At 37.1% G+C, this 26,878-nt stretch overlaps 1 protein-coding gene across 2 annotated transcripts; it reads right to left on the reverse strand.

The window, feature by feature from the left end:
* Positions 1–768: 768 nt before the first annotated feature.
* On the reverse strand, positions 769–26,502 carry gldc (glycine dehydrogenase (decarboxylating)). Of its 2 annotated transcripts, XM_032579251.1 has the most exons (26): positions 26,102–26,502; positions 25,914–25,992; positions 22,497–22,632; positions 21,953–22,117; positions 21,745–21,822; positions 20,858–21,005; positions 19,285–19,481; positions 19,101–19,197; positions 18,908–19,013; positions 16,732–16,800; positions 15,387–15,526; positions 14,680–14,760; positions 14,432–14,529; positions 13,133–13,217; positions 13,016–13,057; positions 11,657–11,799; positions 10,612–10,687; positions 8,638–8,763; positions 8,151–8,300; positions 6,479–6,591; positions 5,451–5,592; positions 4,685–4,796; positions 4,505–4,600; positions 4,248–4,420; positions 3,319–3,399; positions 769–1,570 (listed from the first exon to the last, which is right to left on the reverse strand). In XM_032579251.1, the coding sequence occupies exons 1-26, from the start codon at positions 26,411–26,413 to the stop codon at positions 1,430–1,432; spliced, it is 3,186 nt and encodes a 1,061-aa protein (XP_032435142.1). In that variant the 5' UTR covers positions 26,414–26,502; the 3' UTR covers positions 769–1,429. The 2 variants fall into 2 exon arrangements, with proteins under 2 accessions (XP_032435142.1, XP_032435143.1); XM_032579252.1 differs by lacking the exon at positions 16,732–16,800.
* Positions 26,503–26,878: the final 376 nt, after the last annotated feature.

Raw genomic sequence — 26,878 nt, forward strand, 5'->3', positions numbered from 1 at the left:
TTTTTTTTTGCTGATTTTGACAAACTTAAGTCTTTGCCTGGGTTGGGAAACTAATTCCCATTTCTGATTTAATTTTGGTTTGTCTTTAGGCATGAAACAAATGGAGAAAACGGCACCACATTTCGTAAATGTTTCCTGTAGAATCCAATCTGGTCCAGAACACTTTGTTCTTCGCTTCGCTTTGATATTTTCATACCCCTAAAAAAATACTTTTTTTCCCCTCTCACTGTCCAAAGTTAAATCAGTTTAAAATTTTCTAGTTTAATTAGTTACAATTATCAAAACTATTTATATTTGTAAATGTCAGAAAATTTAGCAGATATTTTTTTAGAGATGTTCTTTTGTAAACAACTTCTTTGGGGGGTTTTTCCCCCCCAATATGAGTATTTATTACTAATGCCTCAATTAATTATTGATCTGTGTAATTTAAATAAAGGTTGGTCTATATGAATGTTACTGAATTTAACAGATTTTTTAAAATTAGTATTTTGTTCTTGGAACAGCGAGATGTCTAGTGTCAAATCAAAAAGTGTTAATATTCAGTTTGTCTTGTCCCTGCTGTAGAATACCATCACTAGACATTATTAATCAGTAATAAATTACTTAATAGTGAATTGAAACCATATTGTTTTTGTGTCTAATGTGTGGTCCTGGAAAACTTGCCTTGAAAATTCTTGAATTTTACTGTAGGAAAAGCATACAAACTCTGAATATAGGAGATCACTCTGTTGCAAGGTTAGGTCATCATCTTATTTCAAAACACGTAAACACTTTACGACAAAAATGTTTAATACAACATAGAAAACTATTTAGATTAGAAAATGATTCTTCTACAAGGTTGACGTCGTCACAACACATTTAAGAACAGCTCACAAACACAGATGCATATTAACAAAAACCTACAAAGTCTAAATCTCCAAAAGCTCTTAGGAATCTGAAGGGAAAATTTCCATTTCATAGAAAAAAAAACAACAACAAAAAAAAAAACAAACAGGCAAAGGAGGAGCATTTTTGTAAATGTTGGAGATCAAAAGATATCAAAGGTTTGTCATGAGACGGGGTATTTTCTGGGGTGAGCGTAGCTGTTTTCAGAGATTAGAAAGCAAAAAGCTGCACCCTTTGGTCCGTTTGAAAAGTCCAAGTTGGAACGAACCTGACCCAACGCTGGTGCAGTCCTACAGCGCCTTAGCCCAACGTCCGCCTTTAAAGTCTACGACAGATCTCTGATCCGTTCTAGATCTGAACCGGTTCATGTTTGGTTAGAAGGAATTAACCCCAATCTGCTAAAACGCAACACTTCCTTTAAACAACAACACATCCGGTCTTTCAATCATTAGGTGTCACATCATCAGTTCACAGTAGCTGGAAGTCTTGAGTTTTTAGTATCGTCCTCTACGGCTGGACGTGGAGACGGAGCTGTGGACTGCGTCTACGAAGAGGCCCGCTTCTCCTCGTACGGAGACTCGTAGACCTCCATCGGTGGGCAGGTGCACACAAGGTTCTGATCGCCGTAGATGTCGTCAATCCTGGAAATGGTTGGCCAGAATTTGGTCTCGGGTCTTATGAAGGGCTGTTGGAAAAAAGAAAAAGAAAAAAGAAAAGCATCCAAATCAGACTACATGAACGGCTCCAAGTTTAATCTACATTTTCAATTATTCAGCGGAAATGCTGAGGGAAATGGGGAGAGAAACAAAAAGAGAATCGAAAACAGACTCCCAATAAATTTTTAATTACAAATTTAAATTTGTTTTATAAATATAATCTGTTTTGAATAATTACAAATTAAATTAACTTCTTGACAACGGAGACAGAAATAGCCTTTGTTGTCCCACAGAGGGGAAATTCAGGATAACATTATTTGCCATGCTCATCTTTCTGATTAGCTGCTAGTTAAATTTATCAAATTGATTTGCTCCTTGAGCTAGAATTGGAAAAGTTTCTGAATAGAAAAAGACAAAAGGAACCATTTGCAGAGATCTAATAATATTTGATGAGAATAATATAAAAATATTACATATTTTCTTAACTGTGGTGGAAAATTGTATCTGGTAATGTATCATCATTTCTGACTAAATTTTCCATTGCCAGCTAAAAATCAAAAGGTATGAGGAAGAATTTATGCCAAATTAAACATAATAATTACTGAATGGTAAATAAAACTAAGAGAGGGGGGGAAGGAAATTCCCCTCCCCAACTCATTTTGTCTATGAGTTTCTAAAGGGGGTCCCAAGTGTTGATCCGTAGCTGCTTCGTAATGACGTGCAACGCGGATGACGTTTAGGTGTGTAAAAGTCAGTCCCAAATTTCTTCTTGGGTTGCAGGTTCATCAGTTTATTAAACTCCAATAAGACAATTCGTGAATAAAACCCAAAAACTCTAAAGTACACGGCAACAGGATTTAAACGGACTCCGCTACAGCGGTCAAAAACTTGCATGTCCTTCCGGGTTCAACACCTGCCTGCAACCTGTCGCCTTTTGGCTCAAATAGTTTAGCCCACAGCCCCATCTAGTGACCAAACACGGGAAATACACATAAGACGTAAATGGTTCAAAATCCTAGGACAGCCACTATCAAAAGTAAACACTTCAATTTACTACTGCGCCATTTGTACGGATAAAACCACTGTGGCTTGAAGCAAATCTGCATTGTAAAACTAAAAATGTTTCCACATAATAGTAAAAAAAAACAAAAACAAAAATAATTTTGAATCACTTTCTATAAACATGTCTTAAATGTGAAGCAGTTCAGAAGTTCAATACTTTTAATTTCAAACATTTTCGAGAAAAAGCAAAGAAATTTCTGTTTGGAATGTTTTTGATTTTTTAAACTCAGAAATTTCAGTTTTTTCTAGAACATTTCTGAGATCTCAAAATTTATGAATGTTTTCTAGCAACATTTATATATTTTTTTTTAAAAAAGAGTTTTTTGGCAGAAATTTACTCCTTTATTTTTCTATCTGCAATGGCCCTAAAACGCTGTCATATATTATAGCGCTACATAAGATAAGAACAAAATCTTAAGGGTAACATAAAAACTAGCTTTATTAATTAAAAATTAAAATAAAAGCTTATTTTGAAACTGAAAATGCTGTCATGTTTTTTAATCATGGAGTCTTATTAAAATCAAAACTCTTGACATTTCCTATGTTTCACCACTAGATGGAGACAAAGTGAGTTAAGTTTTGTTGAAATTGGTTTCAAATACTTAAAGAAAAAATATTAAGCGGATGAGTTCATGTTGTTTTAGGTTAGATTAACAGAGACCAAGATTGAAGGACAGGTTTTCATTTTAATCCCCAGGTTGATGACGACACTCACCAGTGGGAAGGCGGCGTACTCCCTGGAGTACGGTCGGTCCCAGTTTGACGAGGAGATGCATGCCAGAGAGTGAGGAGCCATCTGCACAGACAACAGCAAAAAATTTAAAATAAAATTTAAAAAAATAAAAACAGCAAGAACAGGAATGAAGTCTGAACTAAACATAGCATTGGTTCATTTCTCCCACAGTAAAATTCAAGAACTTTTCAAGCATTTCTAAAGTTTTCAAACTTTTCCAGCACCACACTTTAAAGATAAAGATAAAAGTTTTAATTTACTACAACATGATATAATTTATTACCCTATTTAATAATGTCTTCTGATAGAATTCCACATTCTACAGCAGGGAGAAGATAGACTAAAATAAAATAATTTTATGTTTTGTAAAGTCTTAAACAAATCAATAAGTCATTGAGGCATTAGAAATAATAGATATTCGTTACAATCTAAACAAATCATGTTAAGGTAAATGACCTTCCCGTTAAAATTAAACACTTAAAATATACAAAGAAAATTATTTTTAAAAAATGTCTAAAAAATTCCAAGTTTTCTGGGATTTAGCAAATACAAATAATTTTGTTAATTCTCTAAATTAGAGAAGTTTAGTCTGATTTAACTTCACTGAGGAAAAAAATATATATTTTCACCAGGTGTATGAAAATATCTGGTTTTAACTGTAAGTAATGTTTTTCAAATTTAGGCTATTAATCAAGCATCAAATTGAACTTTGCTACAAAACTGTGCAGTTTTAATGTCAAGCACTTTACCCAGAAATCAAGCCCTCTCCAAACCTTGAAAAGACCTCATTGGATTTCAAGCATTTTCAAGGATTTTTAAGCACCCGTACGAACCCTGTTAACATGTTTAATCTTTGCATTTCTCCCACTGTAATGCATCTTTTCTTCCACAATTAAATCAAACTGGCTCACCTTGAGTGGGTTGATGCGAGAGTCCATCCTTCCCTCTTCGATGTCTGCGATCTCCTGTCGGATGGCGAGCAGCGCGTCACAGAACCGGTCCATCTCAGCCTTGTCCTCCGACTCAGTGGGTTCGATCATGAGCGTCCCAGCGACCGGCCATGACATGGTCGGTGCATGAAAACCTGCACAAAAACAGCAACTTATCCTTCTGCACATGCGCTATAGCTTTTGTAACAGATGGGAAAACGATGTCCAGTTGATCTTACCGTAGTCCTGCAGCCTCTTGGCCAAATCGACAGCCTCGATATTTGCGGTCTTCTTGAACGGCCTCACATCCAGAATAAACTCGTGAGCAACGAAACCTGCCCAGAACAAAACAAAAACAGCTGTACCATTAAGACCTCATGTGTCCCAAGGTCATTTATGTTTTTGTGGTCATGCTTTACCTTTCCTGCCTCTAAAGAGGATTTTATAGTGACCTTCCACCCTCTTAGCCATGTAGTTGGCATTGAGGATGGCAACTTCTGTAGCGTGAGTCAAACCCTTTGACCCCATCATCTGAGCAGGACAAACACAACAGGCAAAGAGTTTAACTTTTCCACCTTAAACAAATAAAAGATTATTATTTTATCATTTCAGACAGACTCAAATCTGACACCATTAAATCTAAAATAAGGTTGAAAACAACTAATTGAATCATAGACTCCCTCTACTGGATGATTTAAGTACTACAAATAAAACAACAGACTGGCATGAAAACTATGGATAAAACAGACAAGGTCACATTACCAGTTTGGCAGCATTTCAGATATCTAAAACAAAATACTTAACAGTTATCTACATCAACTGACATGAAACTCTTTTCAGCCATATTGTGTGCCCCTAATGCAACACTGTCAATTTGTAGCTTGATATTTAAATTAAAAGTATCTAATGTCCACCTTAATTTTGACATTTTAAATTTTTTTTCTATATTGAAGTTAAAAACTCAAACTCCAGCTCTTGATGACAGTTATCCTGAATCCGTTAGATGTCTCCGCTTCATCTAAGCTGACAAAGCAAATAATGAAGTTATTAGCAGAACTTTGTTGAACTTGACTCAGTCATTTGATTCAGGTGTTTTGGATCATCTAAAAGTTACAGGATACCGGCCCTTGAGGACTAAAGTTCTGGACTCCAGTTTCCTGAATGTTTAGGCCAATCGGTGCCGACCTTGATGTAAGCCCATGAGATTGGAAGAATGGCGCTGGAGCCCCACGGCGCGGCGCTGATGGTCCCCAGAGAGCTGCTGCTGTTGACCGACTGCATGGCGACCACCGGGTGGCTGGGGAGAAAGGGGGCGAGGTGTGCCTTCCTGATGGGGAAACCATTTAAAATAAGACATTAAATCACAGTAAAACAGACATTGTTTAACCTGCATCTAAACTTTTTACACGAAGGGCCAAAATCTCAACGTTGAACACATTCAGGGGCCAACATTTCCTATTCCCTCCACCCTCAATTAAAAATCCTCAAATATTATTGTGAATTTTCTCTTTTACCTGTAAATAAAACATGGCATGTTTTACATCTACCTTAACGTTTACAGTCACTTAACATTTTGGGCTTCCATTATTTAAGCCTATAAAATGTTTTTAATCTATACCCAGTAATAAAAAATAAGAATTTTTTTCTATGAACTTTGCTGTTTTTAGCCAAATGTAATGTGCTCAAGTCTGTTTTTGAGTAAAAATTTGCTACATGTTTTTATGAGATAAAAATAAATAATAAAAATAAAATTCTTTGTGTTGTACTTAACATTTTCAGTTTGAGAAGATATAAACTTGCCCTTATAAAAAAAAAAAAAAATTACAAATACTGTTGGAAAGCCACATTTTTGCCATTCTCGAACAGAAGTCAGGGGCCCACACAAAATTCATTTGAGGTCCAGAAATGGACGTACACTAAATAAATGACAGCAATAAAATGTTCATTTTCTCACTTAAAAAAAAGGAATTAAATTATTTGTTTTGCATTTTCTTATGCATTTCTAACATTGTATAAAATAAACTTCAGTAGCTCAATGAAAAATTGGCAGAATGTGTCAATTTTGTAATCTGATTAACCGTCAAAATAATAGATTAATCGATCACTAAAATGATTGCTAGTTGCAGTCCTGATGTGAAGAATAAAGCAGAGAAATCCTCGCCTTACTGACGTAAGGTGTTTAAACACCAATGAAAGGTTCTGATGGGACTCACACTCCGATGGGCCCCATGCCCGGTCCTCCGCCGCCATGAGGGATGCAGAAGGTTTTATGCAGGTTCAGGTGAGAAACGTCAGAGCCGTAATCTCCGGGGCGACACAAACCCACCTGAAGCCCAAAGTTAGGACAAACTAAGACAAAAACTCTCATCCTAACCATTAGGCCACATTGTAGCTTTATAATATGTAATAATATGATAATATGTTCTCTAGTGGTTCCCATTTTAAAGAGGGACATAAAGATGTCCCAGGGTAAGACAAATACACAAATTATACAAAGTAGACTAAAGTTTCATATTTAAATGAGTAAATATTCCAAATTATTATGCAAATTGGATTTAAGTGTCATAAAGATTACATTTTTTGTTGTGCTATTAAATTTATAGATGATATTGTGTGTCAGGGCTCTTTGAATCACTATAATTAATTTCAGAAAGCTGGGTTGATTAGTTTGTCTGGTGAGCTCAATTAAAGGAAATCTACTTAAGAAGGATGTTCCACATTATTAAGCAGGCCACAGGTTTCAAGCAATATGGGAAAGAGAAAGGATCTTTCCGCTTATGAAAATCATCAGATAGTGTAGTGCAGTATGACAAGGTATGAAAACCTTAGATATTTAACGAAAACTGAAGCGTTGTCGTACTGTGAAGAGATTTGTGGCTGATTCAGAACAAAGATGGGTTTGTGCAGATAAAGGCATAATGAGGAAGGTTTCTGTTAGACAAATTCATTGGAGCAGCTGTTAAAATGCCCTTACAAAGCAGCAAACAGTTATTTGAAGCTGCTGGTGCGTCTGGAACCTCGAGGTGGAGGATCCTCCAGAGGCTTCATGACTTGAAAATTATACTGACCATCATTTGCATTGACCATTTAAGAAAATATCACTTGCATAATAATTTGGAACATGGTGTACTTTAAATGCAGTTTTAAAATGCAAAAAAGCATCTTATCAAGTATTTTTTTTTGTCTAGCTTCTAGTACACTTGAATTAAGAGAAAACTAAATTACAAGTAACTTTTTAGCAAGATTTAGGAGCTTGTTTTAGGTCAATAATTCAATAAGTATTGATTAAAAATAACTATTTCCATTGGCAGGTTATACCATTAATAAGGCATTTTCTCCTGTTAAACATGAAATGACAATAGAAGTACCGGTAGTAATTTTTCATCAATATTAAGGAATTATTGACCTAAAACAAGCTCCTGTATCTCACTAAAAAAGACACTTCTCAATTAGTTTTCTCTTAATTCAAATGTACTACAATATTTGCACTGGAAAGTAGATCAAAATAATTGGTAAGATTTTGTGTTTATGCAGTACAGCAGCAAATAAATTATTTTTTTAGCATATAAACTGATGATGGGTCCAAACAAGAAGTAAGTTTGAAACAAAAAAAAATCATTAAAATGTAACTGGATTTGATTCAGCTCCATGCTCCCATCAATAACTTCTCAATTTCGTCAGAGCCCTGAACAGCGATCCTGCAGGAACAGCACCTGCAAATCCCCAAACTCATCATTTAAGTGGAGAACTTTTCCCCAAAATATCTAAAATATTAGATTAATAGCGATAGCTCACTTTTATCAACCTTAATCCTAAAAGCACGCAGTTCCCTGCAGCCATAAGAATCTAAGTTTTGTCTCCACAACAGAAAATCAGTCTACTCACCTGAGCGTTCATGTTGGCGCCGTCCAGATACACCTGTCCGCCATTTTCATGGATGAGATCACAAACGTCGCTGATATTTTCCTCAAACACTCCAAATGTGGACGGGTATGTGATCATCATGGCCGCCAGGCTGGCCTTGTGTTTGTCCACCTGGGAGAGAATAAACCAACCAAAGATAAATAAATATAATTACATTAAAATCTGTACAAATCACACTTACTCTCTGATCATCAAATCAGCCGATATATCAATCTGTAGAGTCTTTTCACCAATAAGATATTCAATTTATTCAAGCTTTGCTTCATTACAATAAAAACTTGTTTTTAGACCAACACAAAGTAAGCAAGAAAAATAATCTAAGCCATATCGCCTATTTGTAATCTGACCAACATTAAAAAGTTCAAGGTTTTTGTTTGCAAGAAAGTCGCTGCATATTGCTGTAAACTCTTTCCAAAGCTCTTTCTATCCATCTGTTGTCAACACTCACCAGGGCCTTGAGGTGCGCCAGGTCGATGTTGCCGTCTTTATCGACCTCGACCACCTGAACCTTCATGCCCGCCATCTGAGCGCTCGCTGGGTTGGTGCCATGAGCGGACTTTGGAATGAGGCAGACCTGAAGAGCAAAACACCAAGAACATTCATTAGGAACATAATCCAACTTTCAGTTGGTCAATTTACTTATTAATGCCCCCCGCCCCCCATTTTTTACGACAACGTATTAGGGCTATTTTAGTTAGAAATTTACTCCTAATCTTTTTGTTTTCTGCCAAAAAACTCAAAAATTTAAATTAATCTCAGAAAAAAAAAAACGTGGAAATATACGAGTTTCATGTTTCAAAAATTTTCTTTAAAAAATTCACAAGTTTTAAGATTCATCTCAGAAATTTTCTACAAAAAAATCTTGGACCTTTGTGTGTTTCAAATGTTGGACATTTTCTGATTAAACTTAGAAATTTCCAAGTTGTTTTTTTTTTATATTTCTACATTTCCCAACTGACTGTCTGACGTTGGAAAGTTTTTTTCTAGTTTTTCTAGAAAATTTCAGAGATTAATCTCAAAATTTCTGCCTTTTTCCAATTTTTGAAGTCCAGAAATTTACATGTTTTTTCAAAAGAATTTCTGATATTATAAAAATTTCGGAGTTTTATGGCAGAAATGTTCGACTTTTGGAGCTTAGGAATTTCAACGTTTTTCCTAGACATTTTTTGATGGAAATTTACTCCTTTTTTTTCTACCCATCATGGCCCTAATATGCCGTCATAGTCCAGTTTTGTGGGAACCATCTGTTGTACTGTATTTTTTATCAGTTGAAAGGCTTTAAATATGGGCTGCAGAACAAAATCTAAAACTTCACATTTTAATTTTTACAAAAAAAACCAAAACACATTTGGCTTTTCTTCCTGAAGTTCTCCTGAGGTGAAACTCTGCAGCTAGTTTTCAGCTGCACAGCTGTCAGCCTTGGTACTAATAAGTAACCTGCTTGTTGGCGGCTAATTGATTTCATCCCTTATTAGGACGACACTTCTGGCGTTTTGCAACTTGGTCACAAAGACCAGCGGGGCGCTTAGACCTGCGGGTCGGCCAAAGTTAACAGACGGCTGGCTGGTGGAGTCTTAGAACATCCAAATATGGAGTCTTGAAGGTGGATGGCCTGTGGTTGGATCACATCGCTGTCAGCCCCTTTGTTTGCACTGTTGTCAGATTGGACCTTGACTGTTAGCAGGGATCATTTCGCTATCTAAGATGTACTTATGAGGAAGAAATTGAAAACAATCCCGCAGTCAGCCGTTATTTAATCTGAGGTCGTTTTATCAGCGTCCTGTGCCGATTACAACCAATCAACATGTTGGGATTCTGAAGGCGGTCAGCCATACCTAAAGCATGTTTATTTGTGATGTCAAAATGACCTGCTGCAGAGGTCAACAGTAAATCTGACATTCAGGATCTTGTAAAAAATGTCCTTTAATAGCCCTTAGTCAGCAGAGGTCAGTGAATCAGCACAATCAGAGGAACAAAAGGTGATCTTTGCACATCAGATATTCACAATCATAAAACCTGCTTTAATTTTCAATCGTGCAACAGTTGATTAGTTATTTCTGCTTTACTTTAACCAATGTTAGTCTCTTTATTTGCATTATTTTGGGGAGTAAAATACAACGATGAAGTTTTGATAAGACAACCACTTCACATTCATCTTTGTGCATTCAATCAGTCACCAAGCTGAAGCCAGGAATCATTATCTGTGGAGAGAGGTCTATCCTGGCTCTGCTGAACTACTATATGCCGTTGTTATGAAGAGTTTTCTGAATGTTTGAAAGTTAGAAAAACCTGAAAAGATCCTTAATATATAATCTGAGACTTAATTGAAAGGCTTAATTAGTATTTAATCCCATTATTCTCCAGATAATCCCACTGAGTTTGGTCTGGTTTGATGAGATTTTCTTTCCACGATCACACTTACACTCCTGGAGTCTTCTCCCTTTGAGTTCAGGTAGGCCTTTATGGCGGCCAGGCCGGCGTACTCCCCCTGAGCGCCGCTGGAAAACAAGGCAAACACATGACGGTCATGCATCTCACATTATACTTTATTCTGTCAAAGTCCAAAGAGCAGCCTGTAGTAGCAAAAGAGCAAGAGGACAGATCAGATGAACAGCTAGTTGCATGATAAACCCTCTTAGCCAACAATGCTGATAACAGGTGGCTGTGCACTTTATCAAGAGAAACATGAAAATGTATGAAGCATGTACAGTAGTTCCTCCTGTTTGACTGAAGAATAGTGGCTGAAACCAGCTATAAGTAAGATTACTTTACTTTACAGCAATAAAACATATTAAAATCAGTCTACCACATCTGCAAACTGGGCAGTAAGAGCTCTGCCTGCAATGTAAATTATTCAAGACGTGACTCAAAATATCCCAAGAACATCCAAATCAATTATTTAAACTACATATCTGATCAGACCAGATGCATTTGCCCCAAATGACTATGAAGTCAGGATAAATACCAACACAAAGTTAGCACAAAATGTAAGAAAGTTTGTGTTTGGTTGATTACTTCTTTGTGGCAACAACATTTCAGAAATAGATTTTATCCTGTCAGAAAAGCCTGTTTCAATTTAAATGATGCCACATTTGTGCAGAAAATGGTTTTTGTCAACAAAACAAAAGATTTGAGGATGTGGTGTTAAATAACCGGCCTCTGCCACACGTCTGGTAAATAATCTGTGGTAACACTTTATTTGAAGAGGTGTGCATAAGACTGACATGACAGCTGTCATAAACATGAAGGAGTTTTTGTGAATATTTACAACTGCTTTCATGTAGTGTTATTTGGTAAATAGTGACAATTTTAATGCAAAGTTGCACTAAAAGTTGCATTAAAAGGTCCTAACTCTGAAGAGCTTACAATAAAGCTCTGATAATTTCTTAGATTCCTTCCAAATTAAAACATAGCGTTTGTCTAAATAACCCACGATTACAAGCGACAAAAAGCTGAACAGGCGTCACCTGTTCGGCTGGAAGGAGATCTTATCGTAACCCGTCAGCTCACAGAGATCCTTCTCCAGCTGCCGGAAAAGTTTCTGGTAGCCCTCAGCCTGGTCCAGAGGCACGAAGGGGTGGATGTTGGCAAACTCCCTCCAGGTGATTGGCTGAGGGAGGAAAACGCAGTAAGACAAAAAAAAAACAAATCAACTAAAACTAGGGAATGAAATCAGGAAACGGACCTCATTGTCTAATTAACTAGAGAGTCCAGTTGTAACAGTAGATGCCCATTGGCACCACTGGTAGAAATGTGTAAAAAGCTTGAAAAAAGGTGACCTATTAAGCTTCCATGAACAGGTTAGGGTAGATGAATGGCCTACACAATACATTACAGTTTTTGCACAAAATCATTCGTAGGTAGTTAGATTTTAGCTGCTCAGTTCTGCTTATTTTGAGCTCCTTTCAAGATTGAGCTGTTTTAGGGCGTCTTGTCACTTTAAATCCAAATAAGCTGCTGCTGGCCACGCACCCAACTTAACGTTTACAATCACACCTGAACATGGCTGGAAACAGATGAACAGTTATACAACCGTACATCTGGAGATAACGATGCAAAGAAGGATTCTTTATGAAACCAATAAAACAATGGACAACCCCGACTATCCTCCACATGTCTTGGGAAAATGGATACACTACAATAAATCTGTCCTGCCAACAAACATCACCATCTACAATAACTCTGAAGAATTAATGATTTACAATATTTAATTTCTCTTTGGGATCAATGACGTATTTTGAATTGAATTGAAAAGCAAAAGTAGAGCCTCCTGCAAAACCAACAAGGATGCAGCAAGTGATTTCTGGATGATAAGTGAACAATAAAACACTTGTCTTTTCCAGCAGCCATTGTGCAGCACATCCAGCAGTGCTGGAGTACTGGAGCTCTGTTTGGGTTGCTAGGTAACTGCTGACTGATTCAACAGTGAGGTTTTCAAAATGCCTCATTTTCCAGACACCAAAAAACGTCCATCTAATTGACAAAAACAGCAAGTTGGTTATTTCTAATAATAACCAACTGTGCTGTTTTTAGAGGTAGTAGAAACCCAAATGGAAGTTTAAAAACATGCAAAAGTTTAAAAGAAACTGACCTCTATGTCACCTTGTATTTATACCGCAATGAAAACATAAAAATTAAAAATTGGCAAATAATTTGGACATTAAAAATAAAGAATACAATATTTAAAATGCTTAAATTGCATTTATTGTTACAAATTTACTAATATAGGGTTTTTTTTCCTCCCAGAATTAATATACTCAAATTAAAAGCTGTATTTTTCTACATTTTCCATGTACAATTATGCCACTGGGATAAAGCAAACTCACCATGAGTTCAGACGAACTGTTGAGCTTCATAGTGCAGGAGCCCTAAAGACAAAAAGCCTTTAATCCACCATTAGAAAATATATTTATATCTAAGCATCAATAAGTTTTAAGACTTACAAGTGGTATCATGCTGTGCACCAAGGAAATGTCTTTGTTTTCCAGCCTCTTCATGTATCGAACTATGTTTGTCTCAGAGTGATAGCTGAATAAATAACACAAAAAAAAACAACACAAATATATATATATACATGTACGTATATATATATAGGTTACAAACAGTCAAAATTCAGCTGCATTAAACCGAACAGTCTTCATGGAGATGGATGACGAAGCGCTTTTCCTCGTATCTCAGTGACTATGTAGAAAAATAAACGGACTTGGACTTTATGGCTCCAATAAAGATTATATGGTTCAGTTTTAGAAATCAGGGGAGACATGCAGGAAGAGCGTTTGATCAGCCATTTCGTTACAACAACAGAGTGGCAGAAATCCCCACCTCAGAGCACCGTACTAAATCTACCTCACAGGGATTTAGCTTCGGCTCACTTCTTCCTTTGAAAATATAAACTCCAGAATTTTTTCCGTATAATTGCAAGTAAAACTTTTATTTAAATGGCTTTAACATCATAAAGATAATATTATAGATGAACTCAGGTTATTTCAGGAACTTATGAAAGAAATGTGTTTGCACCAGATTTTATTTAGGAGTATCAAAAATCATAACTATACATGAACGCCACTTTTTTTCTCTCTTTTTTCTGTGAAAAACTTAAAAACCACACTACAAAAACACAAAATCTTATCAAATATTTTTGGTCTAGTTTCTAGTGCAAATATCTTAGTACACTTGAAATACGAAAAAATTACTTACAAGTAACGTTTTAGCAAGAAATAGGAGTTTGTTTTAAGTCAATAATTAATTCACATTGATGAAACAGTAACCGTTTCATCCAAAGGAAGTTATTTTACATTGTCTCATGTACTACATCAGTCACTGTTTCATCCAAAGAGACACCCAGCTGTTGTCAAGAGGTGAGGCGAGATTTTTTCCACTTATGACACGACATTTTCCCCATGTTATAAGTAAAATAATCGGTCAGTGGAACTGGTACCTATTCCATAAATATTAAAGAATTATTGACTTAAAACAAACTCCTACTTCTTGCTGAAAAGTTACTTGTAAGTTATCTTAGTCTTTTTTGAAGTGTACCAAGATATTTTCACTAGATTCTAGACAAAAATATTTAACATCGTGTTTTTTCACTGTATGTATCATCCTCCTTCCACTTGTGTGTTGTTCTGTCACATAAAATTCCAACAAAAAACATTAAAGTTTGTGTTTGCAAAAGGACATAATGTGAAAAGGTTCAGGGGGTGTGAATATTTCTGGAAGCAACAAGCAAACTGATGTCCAACCTGTTGAAGACTTGGTGAGTGAGGAACTTGCTTGTCCTCTTAAAAGGACTTCCCATGATTCCCTTCACTCTCTCGCCCATCTTTTCAGCAATCAGTTCCTGCAAATTATATATATATAAAAAAATTAAAATTCACATTAAAATCACATGATGTGTTCAACTTTAACTGCATTTTGTAAAAGATTCAATTCCAAACACATATCACTATAGAATGAAGGAAAAATAAATAAAACTACAAGTTTAACGTACAGCTGAAGATTCACAACCAAAGACCCAGAGCAAGTCATCCAAGTCCCTTTCAGTCACCGTTTCATCCAAAGAGACACCCAGCTGTTGTCAGAGAGGCGAGAAATTAAATCAAAATACAAATAAAACACAAACTTTACACACTTTAAAGTAGGAAAATTATTTTACACCGTCTCATAAAAATTCCAAAGCTGTAAAATTATAGTGCAACTAACTCTCTTTGCACATCTCATACAAACTCACCACCACTTTATGAAGACGAGATGTTTGCTGTTTTTCTGGTTTACCACCGTCTATCCTTGCAAGCCAACATGTTTGGTTTTCATGTATTTGCATATTCAGATGAGCAACATTTATAAATGTATAGGTTCTTTGTTGCTGCCTTCATTCAACATTTGCTATTTTTACTGATTAAAGGATGCAAATTATCTCACTTTTTTGTACATTCCAGTAGTATTATTACGGCCCACCCTCAGCCTAAACTGCCTTTTACAATCATGATAATCTCATGATTATGTCAACTTTAATTTCCTCCATTTGTTGCAACATCAAATCCTAGGAGCAAGTTGAAACCAGAAACCTTTCTGACTTCTAATGTTTTTGGTATTCAGCTTCGTTCCCCCTCGGTGACTAAACAACAATTTTTCCTGTTAAACATCATCACCTCTGTGCTTTCAAAAAATAAAAATAAAAAACATGCAGGCACTCACCACTCCTTCGGAGTAAACGCGCAGGTTTATCTGCCTCTGCATAGCTCTCTCCAGGATGTCTTTGGCAGCCACGCTACAGTTTACCTTCAGGGTATCAAAAAACATGTCGCTGTGGAGCCGATGGCCCGCTCTCTTCAGACCTGAAGCAAAGCAAAGAGAAGGAAAGCTTAGTTTAATGCTCATATAGATGCACCCTACTCAGGAGCCTTAAAGGGGAAAAAAACTATCAAAATGGCTGCTTTTTGATTGAGTTCCAACATGTAAAAAAAACAAATACCCCCAGAAGTTGTAATTCTAAATTGGAAAATCAAAACCTTACTTGGGCCAGACAATAAATGAAGAACAATATTTATATATTTATCAATATCGATAATACATTTGATAGAATATTCAATATGTAGAATATTCACTGAACTCCGATCAATAACCGCACAGCATTCTGGAAGATGTAGAGGAAAGACTTTAGCTGCTCAACCTCTCACAGCTAGCTAAGCAAAGCTGATGGAATCAACTGACTCACTCACTTTTTGGTTACCTAGCAACTCACTCACTCTCTGTTACCTAGCAACAAACTGCTGGGTGACTTGCCACTGTGCCTCATAACTGCTCAAAAGTAGACAACGGCACAGAGTGAAAATTGTGGATAAAACAGGAAAGACCACATTACCAGTTTGGTAGTATTTCAGATATTTCAAAACAAAAAACTAAACAATTTGACCGCTATAAAATGCTTCTGTCATGATACATTTTTCAGCCATATTGTCCAGCCATAAACCAACCCTAAGTTCAGATTCAATATGGCTGAACTTTAAAAAAAAAGTTGTGGGAATTAACTTTTTGATAGTTTGTACCTTTTATATATGCAGCACACATTGTACAGGACATTTGTGACTATTTTCTTTCTATGTTACATAGAATGGAGGAAAAAATTGTGTCTTTTGTTAGAGGTTAGTAGAAAGAATCAAGACCGGTTCTTCCAAGACCGCTCCCTCCAGTGCCAAGACAAATACTGAATGTTTAGAACCTCAGATCAATATTATAAACAGAAGATGGATAAACATCAAAGGTAAAACTGAATTTATGCTTTTGATGAAATGAGCCTTATTTTTTTGTTTTTATCAGATGCTGGTTCAGTGAGTTTTGCACGTAGAGCGGTGATACTGATACCAATAAAAAGAGCAAAGTTTGCGCCTTAATTTTAAAAAGTTGCTTGTGTGGCTGAGACAGCGTTGCAATAATGTTGCTGTTTTTTTACCAGGCAGGTTTTGCATTCATTTAGCTTTTTATTTTTAGCTGCCAAGTGTTAAAACTGGGTGTTGTGTATATCTTTGTCGCTGTAACTTACTTTTCCTTGTATCCGCTGTAGATGTAGTAAAACTAGATGTCGTCTCACTCACTTCACATGTGGTTAATCCTGGCAGTGGACAAAATTTACAGGTTGTCCGGTGTTTGCTTTTTTTTTTTCTTTCACTTTCTTAAGATTCTTTATGGTTTTAAAAAGCAATTTTAATAATTTTCTGTGGTCAGGTTGCAGGTGTTTGCTCAGAATGTGAAAAATACATTCATAAACACTTTTTTGTGTCTGAAAAATGCCCGGTTTCAAAAACCTTTTGAATGTAATATCAGAAATCATTAATCACTGTCCCCCACCTAGCAACTGTAACAAAACCCGTTACCTAGCAACCCAAGCTGAGCTCCAGGACATTTGGTCAGCTGGTTTTACCGTTGTGTGGGCTGTACAATGGCTGTGTTTTGTTGTTGATTTTCCATTCAGAAACCATTTGCTGCATTCTTGTTGGTTGTGCAGGAGGCTCTACTTCTGCTTTTCAAAGATGTAGAGTTGTATAGGGCCATTTGTGCGAGTGTAAACATTGAGTTTGGGGGCATAGCCAGCAGCAGCTTATTTGGATTTAATGTGACGAGAGGCCCCAAGACATCCCATTATGAAACGAGTTCAGAACAGGCAGAACTGAGCAGATTAGATCTTATTATCCAAGAATGATTTTGTCCAAAACAATGTGATGAACATGTCTTGTATAGATGGATGGACCTATCCAACTTGTTCAAGAAAGCACATAGGTCATCTTTAAATCAAAGCACCACATGCCATCTGGCATTGTACACATTCACATGCATGACTTTCAAGGCAAAGCAAAGGCCATCTTCTACAGAGACTCCACTGAGTTAAAAAATTAACAACTTAACTCTGCTATTGAGTGAATGAGCACAAGCAGCCAAAGGATGCATTACACAAGGACATTGACCTTCGTTTTATCAGAAGCAACACAAGACAAAACAAGAAAAAAAAACATCAATAGCTATCAATAAGAACAGATGCTGATGAGGGTGAACCAGGAAAAATCATTTTTCAGGCGTTTGAAGTTCAAAACCAGTAGAATTTACAAATCCTTGTGTTCAATACGTAGTACCAGCAGTGTTTCTCCATGTTTCAGACTTTCACATGGTTGTTCAGTACCACATGTTAATATACTTAGATAAAAAGCTACAGAAGAGCAAATAATCAATTTTTCTTTGTTTAATATGCCAGTCAGATATATACGGTTAGTGGCAAATCTCAAATTATTCCCACTTTGAATTCTGACTATTAATTTCTTCCATCCATATAAAGTTGTTTATTTTAACTTCTGAGTAAAAATGGATCACAGAATTAGATCACATCTTTTAGTCAATCAAGCAGTGCCAAAGGATAAAAATATTTCTTTTATCCAATGACAGTTAAAATGGCCACCAACTTTCCCATAACCCTGGACAAACAGGTAATGATGGATTGATTGAGGGAAAATTGAGACAGTCCAACTCCAATGGCAAGACGGTTTTAAAATCTCAGCATGGCAATATTTGGAAAATTCTGTATTTCCTAAAACTATAGTTGTTTTAAGTTTGAGAATCATTAGTTTGGACAGATTGTGAGTTAGCGTAGGATTTAAACTCCTGTATTTTTGAAGAAATAAAATTGATCGAAAAGCCCAAACAGGTGAGAAGTGATCACACAGCCTGAATTTGAGAAGCTTCATTGTGAACAACTTGTTGATTCCAATGTGGCAAAAATTTAACAAACCAGGACATCAACAATCATAAGAATGCAAATAAAATGTAATATGAGCCCAAAATACTGCCTCAAAGTCTGTTTTTAAAATAAATGTTGGGCTTTTTTTAATCACATAAACTCCAGTTTCATTATGAAATAAACAGATCTCACTGACTAAACAGATTATACTTTTATCCTTTATTACAAAACTGCATTATCACTTTACAGCTGCATCGACTGAATCTTTGAAAAAAATGTAATACCAACATATCATCGACATAATGGTTTACCCTCCAATAAAAAACTCAACAGGAACTTAGAAAATCTTTATGCTGAAACATAGAAACTTGGATTCACAGCAAAATGGTCATAAACTCACTAAAATAAACTAAAAAATTAATGTTTTCTAATAGTATCTAATCCATTTTCACAGCACAACTAAACCAACTAAACCACTGCAGTGAGAAATTACCTTCAGCAAGGATCAGAGCAGCATTGTGTGTCCTCTCAGCAATGTGTTTAAGTCCTTGAGAGCCGTGATAGAGGGCATACATGGCTGCCATGTTTGCAAGCAAAGCCTTCAAGAAATAAAGAGATTGTAATACAAATACAAACATGTTAACCTTTGTGTAAAAAGTTTTAAGCAAAAGTGAGCATGGCCATACTTGTGCGGTGCAAATGTTGCTAGTCGCCTTGTCTCTGCGGATGTGTTGCTCTCTGGTCTGCAATGCCAGACGATACACTTCCTTCCCTGCTGCATCCCTGAAATTAATATATATATTTTTTTAATGCTAAAATAAAACCAGACATTTTTTAAATGCTGATTTAAAAATAAAAGTTGATTCTCACCTGGTGACTCCAACCATTCTGCCAGGCATCATCCGGACCAGGTTGTCTTTAACGGCGAAGAAGGCGGCGTGTGGGCCGCCGTAGCAGAGTGGGACCCCAAACCTCTGGGAGCTACCCAATGCAATGTCCACTCCGAACTCTCCAGGGGGGCGGAGAACGCAGAGGGCAAGCAGGTCAGTGGCACAGCAAGCCATGGCCTGAGGAAAAATAAATAAATAAACACCACATGGGTTCAGACAGAGCCATTGTTGAGCAAAATAAAACAACTCTTGGCTGTAGGAGATGAACCAAGAGGGTTCCAGTGGAAATTATTTTCAATCTGGAAGTAAAAACTTTCACAGATTTAATTTGAGAAATTCCCCACTGCTTCTTTGGTCCATTTCAAACAAAACCTCACTATGAATTTAAATGATAAATGGGTTCAAAAGGATTTTTACACTATAGTCACACTCATAACATATATACATTCAGAACAGTAGGTAACCAGGTGTTGAGTGCCTTGCCCAAGGGAACATCCACTTGTAAAGGGTGAGAAAGTTGGGATAAGCAATTTTCAGATTATAAGACAATGTTTCTTCCCAGTGTGCCACAAGCATCCCATCAAATTATGGATGAACAGACAGAAATCTTAGTAAACCTGCCCCCGCCTATCCTCAAGACATTCTACAGAAGCACCATAGAGAGCATTCTGACCAGCTGCCTCTCTGTGTGGTGTGGAAGCTGCAGCGCCTCCGACTGGAAGAACGTGAGGAGAGTGGTGCGGACAGCAGAGAGGATCATCGGGGCCCCCCTTCCCTCCATCCAGGACATTTCATCCCAGCGCTGCGTGTCCCGAGGCCGAAACATCATCAGTGACCCCTCACACCCCCACCATGGACTGTTCTCCCTGCTGCCCTCTGGAAAGAGGTTCCGCAGCGTCCGGTGCAGGTCCACCAGGTTCCGAAACAGCTTTTTCCCACTTGCCATCAGACTGCTGAACTCTTAACTGGACTGCACTTAAAATCTGGTCTCCACTTTATACCTTGCACATGTACAGAGCTAAATAACTTATATTTTACTGTCATTACTGCACTTTATATTCTATATTTATACTTATATTCATATTTTATACTGTATTCTATTTTATTCTGGAGTAACCTCACAATTGAAAGCTCAAAACATTGTCCTGAGCCGTATGCAACGAAATTTCGTTCTGTATACACCCTGTGCATGCAAATGACAATAAAGTCAGTCTAAGTCTAAGTCTAAGTCTAAAATAGAATAAGGAATATGGTCTGGAAACACAATTTATACTATATTCTCTTTCCAAACTAATCAAGATATTAAAGATATTTCAGTTGAACTCCAAACTGCATATCGGTGACCCAAACACAGCTAGTAGTCACAACATAAATACTCTTAAAGTATACATGTGTGTCATCGGCATAAAAATTCACTTTTCTTTTTAAAACCAGCCAATTTAGACACTTTTACACTGACAAGAAACAAACCAATGGTTTCTCTTTGCAACCAGTTACCAGACTCCTTTCACAGGATAAACTTGTGGTGTTTTATGTGGTTAAAGCACTCTTACCCCTCCCTTGTGAGCTCTGTCTACGAGGGCAGTGAAGTCCTCCACTCTGCCATCAGTGTCTGGATACTGGAAGAGCACACCACTTACATCCTTCCCACTAAAGTCCATCTCATGAGGCAGCTTCAGAACAGTTTTCACTCCAATATAGCTGCAAACAGAGAAAGTTTTACGTAGATTATTGGTGTCCAAACTTTTTGCACAAAGGGCCAAAATCCCCAAGTTGAAAGCATTCAATGGCCAACGTTTTCTCCCCCCTCAAATAAAAACCAATAAATATTATTGTGAATTCTCCCTCTTTTACTTGCACAACAGTAAATAAAACATGTAGTGTTTGGGCTCAACTCTATAAAATGTTTTTAGATTATTCCCAGTAACAAAAATAAGAATTTTCTTCTACAAACTTTGCTGTTTTTAGCCAAATGTAATGGATGGGTTTACATTTTCAGTAAAAAACTGGCTAGAAGTTTTTATGAGATAAAAATAAAAGCATAAAAAAGTAACTAAAGAAAAATTCTGTGTTGTACTTTACATTTTCAGTTTGAGAAGATATAAACTTGCCATTATATAAAAAAAACACAAATAATTTTGGAAGGCCACTTTTGTGCCATTCTTGAATTGCAGTCCCACAAAATTCATCCAAGGGCCACAAATGGCCCCCGGGCCTAATTCTGAACACCCTTGAGGAAGATTTAATGTTTAAGACTCCTGATGAGCTACATCAGTCAAGTTTAGTTTTATTTGTGTAGCACATTTAAGCAACAAAGCAGTTCAAAGAACTTTATAACATAAAAATTATCACCAATTGTGATTGTATAATTAAAGTTTCTTTTCTATTTGCTTGCACTTTGCTGTTTTCAAACAAGTAAATAAAGGTTTATAGGACATACTTGGCTCTGGTCTGCACCACTGCAATGGTCTGAGGATGGCAGCGTGGGTCAATGTAGAACGTTCTTCTTTTGTTCTGTCTGTGGGAAACAAAACCAACCAGCTGAAGCATCCATAACCAAAGCTACATCTTTATTTATTAATATTCTATGCAACTCATAAAACTTTGTATTCCGAGTATAATACCCCTACAGGCTAGAGTTTGTCTACCTGTTGCAGAGCTGCATGGCCTCTGCAGCCGCCGTCCCCTCATCCAGCAGGGAAGCATTGGCGACAGGCATGCCTGTGATGTCACAAATCATCGTCTGATAATTGAGAAGGGACTCCAGGCGACCCTGAGAGACCTCCGGCTGGTAAGGCGTGTACTGAGTCACCCTGAGGACAAAGGCTGGCTGTGAATCAAGTGAACGAGTTTGGACACAAGGACAATAGGCCAAAGTTGCTGATAATCAAGGGAGCGGGACGGCCAGAGGAATGCATTGTGTGTCTCCTCATGGCCAGGGAGTTTGGATAAAACATGGCTGCCTAGGATTTGGCCGAATGAGAATCTTGTCAAGCAGAAAGCTGCACAGAAGTACATCACCTGCTTTTACCTGAGGCAAATCACAAGACCTCAGATTGAAGTCACATTATGCACAACAATTAAACTTCAGACAAATAACCCAAACTCAAACTAATTAATTATTTGTGATCACAAGACAACCTCCTCACAGGACCTTCCTTAAAGTTTCTCTGGCCGTCTGAGGACACTCACCAGCCAGCATTCTCCAGAAGATTACGCTGGATGGGTGGCGGCACCGAGCAGTTGTAGTAACCCATACCGATGTAGGACCTCCAAACTTTGTTCTTTGACGCAATCTTCTGCAAAGCCTCCAGAACCTCATTTTCACCTAAAAAAAATAAATAAAACAAAAATTGTTGTTGCACATCTTCTGCCAAATATCACACACATGCAAATGGGGGCATAGTTTTCTATAAAGAAATATACATCTGTTCATTTTATACAGGAACGCTGAATTTACAATATTACATTTTATTACTCATTACCCTAAAAACCAGAGTTTTGTAGTAACAAGTTACATTTACAAGTATTTTTGCTACGCTGTACTTTTTACTTGTAATTTTATTATGAAGTATTTCTACTCTTACTTAGTTACTACCCAACTCTGAAAACAGCACACCAAGATTATACAATCTTGGTATAATCTAAAATGTGACCAAAAAGTTTTGGTCACATGTTAGCCAAAACATTTTGGGCAACATGTGGAATAAGACGCTTTAATCAGAGGAATCCATAGCTGAATATTTTTGGCCTCCAAACCAATGCAAAACGTAAAAGGAAAGGCCTAGTTAAAGCGCAGACCTAAAATCAATATAAAATACATGAAATGAGTCAATTGTTTGTTCAAGAACCCATCTCTACAGACATACTCTGTACTATTCACATTTATTATTAAGCGTGAGAAAACCATTTTTCCTTCCGATTCCAAATTTAACTCACTGTTAAAGTGAACCTCAAGCATTATTTGTTTAAAAGTAGCAACAAATTGCGGTAAAACTTTAAGTCCATATCACCTACTCTGACTGAGGGATCCTGAAAACTCTCCTGTTTCTAAAATAACAGGGAACCATCTGCTGGTGTTTAATTTATCCACATCCATCTACCTGCAGAAATCAATCATCCACTAGCAGATGACACCTGTGGCTTCTTTCCCAGTGTTTTCCTTTTTTCTGAGACGTCGTCGGGAAGGTTCTGCGAGTGAACGACCTGCCTCGGATTCCTCCGGCCTTCCCAGCTGCCTAGCAACTGCAAGGAAATGGACAATACCACCCGGCTGCACCAAAAGTCCCGACTACTCCTGCTTTTCAGAAAAGAAACGCAAGAAACTACTCCTCTGTGGTGGACAACTGGATATTTACAGCTTTTATTTAAGAAAAAAAAGGAAGTTCACATTAAACTCTGCAGATTTACATCCAAATTAGACATTTGTATTTTTTTTAATAAGTGGATGCTCATTTTGTCAAACTGCTTTCCCATGCTTCCAGAGTTTTGCAGGGCATAATAAAAAGCCTGATTCAGGAGCGTCCAGGAGGGCTATTGTTGCACAGAGAATCCGTAGCTGGATTTGCAAAGCAAAGCTCTTCAAAGCTGAACAAGCAGAAAAACCAGCACAGCCTCCAGTTTTCTCCTTCAGCTTGGTTTGCTGCGTTATGAAACCTGACAGAGTCAGGATTGGCCAGAGCAGGCTGACCGGGTCACTAAAAACAAAAATAAAAAAATCCAAATAAAATGCCGTTTTAGCAATGTCTTTAAACGTACTCAAATATAACAGAGATTACTTGGAGGTGGGCGTTACTGAAGTTTGAGATTTAATAATTTGTGACCGATTAATTCACACCTAGTAAATCTTTAATTGAAAATGTTTTCTGCATTTTTCCAACCCAAATTGTAGCTCTATCTTTGTGTACAGACACAAATGAGTCAGATTAATTTGTAAAAATAAATAAATCAATAAAACATGCATAAAAGAAAAACAATTTTTCCTGAAACAGTAAAATTTTTTATTATATTGTTCCTAACACTGAAAGTACTTTTAAACAACATGCCAGAGAAAATGTTCCAGGCTGTAAATGTCACCCCTCCCCCACCTGTTTCTGTGCACTCCTCCTGGTCAGCTGGCTAAAAGAACACTTCTACACTTTATCTCTGCTTACATGGAAGATAAATTAAGACTTATAGAAATATTTCCATCCAAAAACCACATCCAAAAACCACAGAGAACAGCAATAAAGAATAATATTCACCGCAATAAGCAATTAAAAACTAGAACTACATTAAATAGTCATGGTGCTTTTTTTTTTGCTTAATCGCTACACATCAAAATGATAAATATGACAAAAAACATTCTCAATAACTCTAATCATTTTTCATGGTTTTTAAGCAGAATCATAATAAAAAAAGTTTTTATGTTTTTTAAATGAAACCATTTAAACAATTTTTTTGTAAAATACAAAAAATGAAAAGTCATGATACAATATAAAAACTGCAGTATTTATAAGCAGTGTTGCCAAACAAACAAAAGAAAACCTTCCTGTCACTGAAATCAAAACTCTAATCACATATAATTAAAAAATAATAATGTGACAAGTAAACAAATTAATACATTCAAAAATATATTTTTTTTAAAAAACACCACCTATTTATTCCCACAAGAGAATTTTAAAAAATGTGGACAAAAAATTATTTGGGTCATTATTTTTAGGAAGTTGACAGTAGTGAATATTTGTGATTTATTGCTTTTTGTGCATGTAACTTATTCTGAAAAATTCCCGCAGCATGATGCTGCCACCAGCATATTTGACAGCTCTTGGCTTCTCTACTAAGAGTGACAACATTTAACTTCCTTTGGAATCAATATATGAATTGGAAAATTAACTGAGTGTTTTTTCTGCTTCATGTGCCTTCGCACGTTAATTTAAGTATTTTATTTGTCATGGATAGTTTTTAACCTTATTTTCCAAATCTATGTATTATTTTATGACATTAAAGTTGTTTTGATCAGAACTCAATGGCAGACGATTTGGTTACATTTGTGTATAAAAACAAGCTTTCATTAATTTCCTCATCATTTTAAAAAGATAATGGACAAAATGTTGGGCTTCTCATAATGTTTCACTTCCTTACAAAACAAACTTTTGGAAATAAGCTGCATCCTGAAACACGGAGCAGAAGAGGAGAGAAAACATCGAGGTCAGTCTGTGAAGCAGATCACACTGAAGTCACCTTATTAGGAACCCCCTCGGCTGTGATGTAATGTGAACGCTGCAACCAGATTAAACTGGACTTGGGACCGGAGCTCAGGGCTAAACTTTACACTCCAGTTGCCATCCTATGAGCATCGGCTTCCCATCAGGAGATTGGTGCTGCTCGCCGAGTTTCGCAAAAACAACTCCTAATATGTTCAAAGGAAGACTTAACACACAATAGAGGTGCAACCTACATTTCAGCCACTCACTTGGCTTCATTGGATGAGGGGAGACTGAGCCGTGCACAGTAACTACTGCCGACTGAGACAAAGAAAACTACCATTTTCCGTCTGTAAGAAACTCGAAAATGTTGAAAGATTCAAAATCCAAAAGGGGAAAAATGGTGAAATAAACCAAAACTTACAGATTGGATCATCCATCTTCAAACTGCGCTGAACACGGATGGAGGATGGAACTGTGTTTTCGATCAACTGGGCGACTGACTGCGAACAAAAGCATTTCAATAAATTAAAGGCGCGCAATAAATAAAAAGTGTAACTTAATGCGATTAATATAAAAGCCCAATAAATATGATCAAATTGATAATCTTACCTCGAGTCCCAAAACATCCAGCATTTCTCTCTTCTCCCTCTCACCTGGACCGATGTGCCTCTCTGCAAAGTCATCGTGCCGGGGTAAAATCCGCTCGATCTGCCTGGAGGAGGCGGCTGCAGACGTCCTCAGACACCGGGCTCCTGCTGCCGCTGCCGCTGCTGTTGTTAGGGACGCTGAGCTGCGCTGGAGCCGGATCCTGCTCTGAAGTTTCCAAACCACGCGGCTCCTGTCGCTCAGATGCCTGCACGGTGCGCTCGGATTCACCGACTTGGCCACAAAGACCCTCCAGGACTTGGCGCAGCTCTGCATCTCCGACTCAATGTGCCGAAAAAACCAGTGAAGCTCTATTATTCTCCTCCTTTCCTCTCAGAAGAGGTTCCCTCCACTGTGCGGGGAGAAACGGCACACTTTATACTATTGCACAGTTGCACAAGAGCGGACCAATCAGCGCGGAGTTGCTGCGTGACGCAGTGACGAGCCCCAGCAAAACAGCTGCTAAACTTTCTCACGTGCCAACCCCCAATGACCAAAAGAAGAAGAAAGAGGAAATGTGTCGCTAAAGTGACCTTTGAACCTGATTTTGGTCTAAAGTTCTCCTGGACTTTAGTGCGATCAGTGATGCTAATAAATGTGCGCAAAAGGAATTTTATAGCGTCAACTTACAAATTTTCATCACCTCATAATCAAGGGGCGGGAAATTAGGGCAATTCCTAATTCGCCTGACTTAAAAAAAATTACATATATATATATATAGAGAGAGAGAGAGAGAGAGAG

The sequence above is a fragment of the Xiphophorus hellerii genome, chromosome 12, assembly GCF_003331165.1.
Source record: "Xiphophorus hellerii strain 12219 chromosome 12, Xiphophorus_hellerii-4.1, whole genome shotgun sequence".
Taxonomy (NCBI): Eukaryota; Metazoa; Chordata; class Actinopteri; order Cyprinodontiformes; family Poeciliidae; genus Xiphophorus; species Xiphophorus hellerii.